General features: G+C 43.3%; 1 protein-coding gene across 1 annotated transcript; it reads left to right on the top strand.

Moving 5' to 3' along the window:
* Positions 1–1,092: 1,092 nt before the first annotated feature.
* On the top strand, positions 1,093–1,440 carry LOC147446673 (uncharacterized). The gene has a single exon (XM_086526278.1). The coding sequence runs from the start codon at positions 1,093–1,095 to the stop codon at positions 1,438–1,440; it is 348 nt and encodes a 115-aa protein (XP_086382404.1).
* Positions 1,441–6,000: the final 4,560 nt, after the last annotated feature.

Here is a 6,000-nt window from a genome sequence, read left to right as displayed (position 1 = left end):
TACACAACAAAATCTGCAAAAGTGATTATAACTCAAGCCAGTAAGCCCACAACCCAGGTGAAGACTCCAAAAGGTGAGTATAAGCCCAGGTAAGAGGTTCCTATTGCTAGGAGTGTCAAAATACATCCTTTGAGCACAAAAAGTGCAATACTGTCCTCCACACAGTAAGCACCTTTACTGTCTCCAGAGAGATACTGGGACCCTGCTTGAGCAAACACCTAAGTGATGTTGTTTTATATGCTTGATTGAGTCTTTTTGCCAAGTTGTGACTAATTTGTTGAGAGTAAGGTGCATTTTACAAGCCAAAAACTGCATTCCAGAGACAAAAATCAAGATTCCATACAAAAATCACCTACAGGAGGGCTAAAACTTGCTAGGACAACCCTAAACATTGCATTAAACATAAGGGAGTGGAAAAAATCAAGCAAACTGCTTCATTTTGTGAAACTTGCATTACCAAAGCTTGTAGTACTTGAAAGCAAACACTTGTGCAAAAGATTGTACTATTTGAGCAAGAAGAAAGGGCTCAAGACACCAAAAATTTTATTTCAGCCACAACAGTCCACAGAAAAAGGAGTCAAAAAGGGCTACGGGGTTGGTCAAGTGAGCTAACATTCACCATTTTCATTCAAAAGAAATTAAGCAATCATTAGGTGTGGTCATCTGAAGCGGAAAGTGCAATATTGTCCTTTAGACAGTAAGCGCGCTTACTGTCTCCAGTGCCTAAATTGTGATATTTAGCTTGCCACCTAATCTATACATTGAATGCATGTATATAGATAGTTTCTATACTGAGAAATACTTCAAATAGATAGTAAAAGTGTGTAAACTGCTTGCAGGGTGTACCAGGAGCCTAAGAGAACAGCGAGCTGGAAGTAAGGTAACTTTCCAGGTTAGTGCATCCAAGGTTAAGCATGTTTCATGTTTTTGAGGTTAGGAACTGTAGTACCCTCAAGACATAGACCACTTAGGAACCAGGTGAGTCAAGTTTCTATGGAAGAGAGTGTCAATCAGACCACCCAGGTATCCTTAGGCCCAATCCCAGAGGATTACATCTCTGACACATCATCAGAAGATCTATACTATCAGACCATGGCAGCGGGACAACCATCAGTGAACTTCAAAGAGGGAGTTAACTTTATGGGAGAATCCTCCAAAGACCATGAGAGACCTCCAGCAATCTTGCTGTATGCCTATAAAAATGGACAAGATTCCAGAATCTTAAAGGATTCTATGAACCATAGCTGTGTTCAGATTGGAGATAATCCAGTCGAATTACAGTATAGGGTCCTGGACACTTATGATGGCAAAGGAGGTTATATGGATGAACAGGGTGCTTACTACATGATAGTCAAAAGCCCTAATGTCGCGGACAAATGGGAACAAAATGCGTCCAAGACGAAAGTTGATGATGAGGGGTCAAGGAGAAACCGCCTCTAGAGGAAAACAACAATAGAAGCATGTTCAGATATTTCACCACTAGAAGGCTTATGTCCGACAATCCTTGATGGGGAATTTACAAAGCCTTTTCTGAAGAAAACGCTCTGTACTATGTCAATGAGGATGTAAACGAGAAAGAGGCTACTCCGGATAAGACTTTGTATGTCTATCTCTTGAATGAAAGCAAATTCTTATTGTAGACAAGTTTGGTCAGGAGTACACGCCGACCTCTGCTGCAAAGATGAGTAGGTATACATACTTAGGGTTACCCATTGTGTACCCTGAAGTAGCAAAGCCCGCAGCAAGTGCACCGCCTACAATCCTAGTAAAACTTAATGGACGATGACATCCTAAGACCAATCCAAGTAGAGAGGCAACCTATGCAGAATCTTGGTCAGACAAGTTTCTTTGAACCTATTCAAAAACCATAATTCCACACGCAACAAGTGACGAACATGAGTGGATATTCGTTCCAAGGGGGAACAAGGAATCCACCACGCGATGAAGCACTCTCCGTAGAAATTCATCGACAGAATGAGACAAACAAAAACTCAGGTAGAGCTACTCAAACGACGCAAAATGTAGCTAGGCCACAGCAGAGAACCACTACTGCACATACAGGGGACACTATACAAGTACTTGGGACACCAACTGTAGGATTCAGACCCCTAAGGCTGCATCAAGTCGCCAAATGCGTGCCATCTAAATATACAGGATCTGGGGATCCATATGCCCATGATTCTGCCTTTAGACAAGTGCTGAGAGCAAAGAAAGTACATGACTTCCATACGCAATATGAGGGCTTTGGATTGACCTTAGATGGTACTACTATGACTTGGTTCCAGCCATTAAGTAAGAGCTCATTCTCTGACATAGAGGATCTCTTATCTGGCTTTGTCCAAGAATTCACCAAACGTGGGATAAAGCATGACACAGTCTCACAAATATACTCTTTCAAACAACAAGAGAAAGAGAAAGTAAAGGAAGCCGCCTTGAGATTGAAGCAATATGTGGAGAGATGTCCTCCCAGGGAGATCCCTCAACAAGAAAGGCTAGCGTTGTTCTTCATAGAAGGGTTACTAGACGAGAATCTCAGGAAGGATTTGCATATTCAAAGATGCCAAACTTTAGACGAGGTTATCAAAGAAGCGGTATACCTGGTCGACAATTGCAATATATATGGAGAATCCTGAAAGGATTCTGATACCAGGTCAAGCGACTCGAGGGTGACTACCAGTGTTGTGAACAGGAGACCAACAACCCTTTGCGAACCTCTAGAGAAACCGATGCCCTTATAGACAAACTCCTTGAGCGTTTCAACAATGCTGCGTTGGCACCTCAACATGTGAGACAACCACAATTACGCTTATGTAGCATCTGTGGAGGGAGTCATCCCACAACCTAGTGTCATGTGATGCAACCTCAGCCACGTGACCAACCTAGACTGCGGCAGCAAAAGTGGTGTGAAATAGAACAAAAGTGGACAAATCATTCGACGGAAGAGTGCTACCACCAAAGGGTATATGTGAGAGAAAGGCAGTACCAGCCAAACCCTGTGTACGAGCCACAACAAGGGCAAGACATTCCTCCATATCAGATGAATAGGGCACCACCACCACCACCTAGATATGCCACACGACATCCGGATGTTCAACCAGGGTTGGAAAGAGCGAAACCTATCCTTGGACATCAACCACCACTGCCAGGGGAAACCCAGGCAGCAGCCAGGTACGTGTATACAGATCTGCCATCAATAGAGGAAAGAGCCTTAGTGCCTACACCGCCCTACCACACAGACGAGAACGATGGATGTGGTCAAACTGTAGAAATCAGTACAGGAGGGGAGGAGATGTATGATCCATGGATGTCGAATCCTACCACTAGTTACATTCCACAACCAGACACTTCCATGACGTCTAACGAGGGAATGACTGTGGGTCAAGGAACTTTGATGTTCATAGCTAATCAACAGGGAGGAATGAAGCCAAGATCTTATCCTCCAAGGCAAAATTTCACCCCGCAACCTCCTCAACAACCACCAAGACCATGGGGACCATGTTACCGGTGTGGTGGAGATCATTTGATGAACAGTTGTCCAGTGGTGGAACAGAGTATCAAACCTCATTGTAATCAATGCAGAATCACCCACTTGTATACTGACTGTCCAAACGAAACCGACAATAAAGGAAAAGCGACCATAAGTAAGATTGGAGTGATACCTTCTTCGAGTGGATCGGAGGCTGAAGCGACTGTACCTGTCAAGGCAGTAACACGAGCTCAAGCTAAGGGGAAAGAAGGTGAGAAAAATGATGAAGGCCAAGAGAGAGCTAGTCAAGCTCCTAGTCGAAGGGTAGAAAGACGTAAAATCCGCTCTAAGGAGAGAGCTAGAAATCATCATAAATACAAGACTGTATCTATTGAGCTTGCAAAAGCTCAAGAGCAATTGCAACAGCATCTTTCTAGAGTAGCATCTGATTCTGGGGAAGCAGAACCAAACAAGATAGACAACACGAACAGCAAGGAAAAGAAAGATAAGGAGAGCAGTAGCCTAAGTTCAGGTGGATCAGTCCTGGTTGAGAAGGTGTGTGAACCCCTAGATGCTATAATAAAAGCCTATGAAGCCAGGATAGAAACGTATCAAACTCAAGAAAATCAATGGCTGACTTATCCAAATGCGGAGCTAGAGAAACAGAGGTTCGAAATGTGCAAACAATTGATCCAAACAGCTCAGGCATTATTAGAAAAGCCTCTTGCGATGCCAGTTGAGGAAAGGGTAAGTCAACACCCTCCATTTGACCTAAAATGTGATATACCTGAGGAGGTGAATGTTCCAAAAGCTAGCTTCAAGGAACCAAAAGAGAAATATGATCCACAAGTAAAGATTGAAGAATCGCGGGCTGAAGAAGAGAGCAAAAGACAAGAGTTGGACCATAGAGTGGCGGAAAATAGCATAGAAAAATCCATCTATAATGAACCACCCATGGCACCTGAAGTCAGAGATGATTGGCCTCATAAATTGTGGGAGCTAATCAGAAATGCCAAAGATGGAAGCATGACACTCGAGTCAGCTCCTCTAGAGAAAGTTGATGTAGAACGCCAGATGCTCGATCTAGATGCTGGGTCGATGTATGGATACATAGGGTAAGAAAAATTGACAGAGAGCATAGATGAAAATCTTAAGGAACTCCCTGCTTATCAAGGCAAATATGAAGCCAAGTCTGACATTATGATCCTTCGGTCTCAAAGAAAGTTGTTCAAGCCAACCTTAGACTCTAACGCGCTTCATGAGTTACTGTCCACGCAAGTGAGATGCACTTTAATGTTGGCAGAGCTGCTCAAGATACGACCACATATGTGGAAAGAAGTGAGCACATGCTTAGAGAAATTGGGTCTAAAGGATTCGCAAGAGACGCTTGAAGCAGAGTTGGGTGACGATCAAAAGACAAAAGCTAGTGTCAAACCTGTACCAGTAAACAAAGTTGGAGATTACTGTGAAGGTGAGGAAGGCAACACGATGCTACCACTGGAGTTCAATGATGTCAAAACCATGGCAATTTTGGATAGTGGAGCAGGTGTAGCCATAGTCACAAAAGATCTTTGGGAGAAATGGGGAAAACTAGCACTCCGAAAAACCAAAATGAAGTTACAATTAGCCGATGGTTATGTCGAAAGACCCTTGGGAATATTGGAAAAAATCATCGTAACGTCATGTGGTATGAATATGAGCATACGTTCACAGTAGTTGATTTCGGTGACAGGAATAACTATGAAGTTATTCTTGGAAGACCCTTCATGCGCCAGCTCATGATGATACAAGACTGGGGCTACAACTACCTATATCTTTGCCACATGGACAACATCACAAGGATAAACCTCAAATATTACTCTTATCGTGATGTGCAGCGAACACCTGTGGAGGATTTTGACTCAGCCACAGCAGCTAATTCCGAAATTCAAGCATTTCTGGTCGAAAAACCTCAACTATGGATGTGCGGAGCTTCAGACAATGGAAGCTTGGATAGAAATGAGTGAAAACTGGAAAGAAGTGTAGTGGATGATGCATATATTGCAGAGCCATTTCCAGAAGAAGCCTTTGAGCCTTTGAAATGGATGCAGATCTTAGCTACACTTGATGTAAGCACTAACGAGACCACTCCCACAAAGTTTTGTGACAGTGAAGGTTTGGACTTAGTCCCCCTACGCATGCTAAAATCACTTCACATGATAGACAAAGGCAATGAGGAGACTACAATGGTCAATGAAGTCGATGAGATAGAGAAGAAAGTCCAATGCCTGACAATTCAAGACGAAATCTCTATCAGGGACTTAACTCCTTGCTCTTCAGCTCAAGAGACGATAGACGACACTAAGTCAAAAAACGAAGGGATCCAACGAGAGTGCCTCTTCATAGAAGATACAGATGACGAACACTCGAGTGGGAAGCATAGTGAGTCTGAGGATGAAATGAGGATTCCTTTGAGGATACCTAGACCACCCCACTATAAATTGCAGTGCTACAAGAGGAAGATCCAGAGAAGACACAAGAAAACCAACCCGATG

Source organism: Adiantum capillus-veneris, chromosome 12 (assembly GCF_014529385.1).
Source record: "Adiantum capillus-veneris isolate H3 chromosome 12, ASM1452938v2, whole genome shotgun sequence".
Taxonomy (NCBI): domain Eukaryota; kingdom Viridiplantae; phylum Streptophyta; class Polypodiopsida; order Polypodiales; family Pteridaceae; genus Adiantum; species Adiantum capillus-veneris.
Note: the sequence above shows the minus strand (reverse complement) of the source record. Positions and strands in the feature narration are given on the sequence as shown.

Coding starts and splice junctions, on each gene's coding strand:
- LOC147446673 (XM_086526278.1), top strand. CDS start 1,093: ATGGCAGCGGGACAACCATCAGTGAACTTCAAAGAGGGAGTTAACTTT.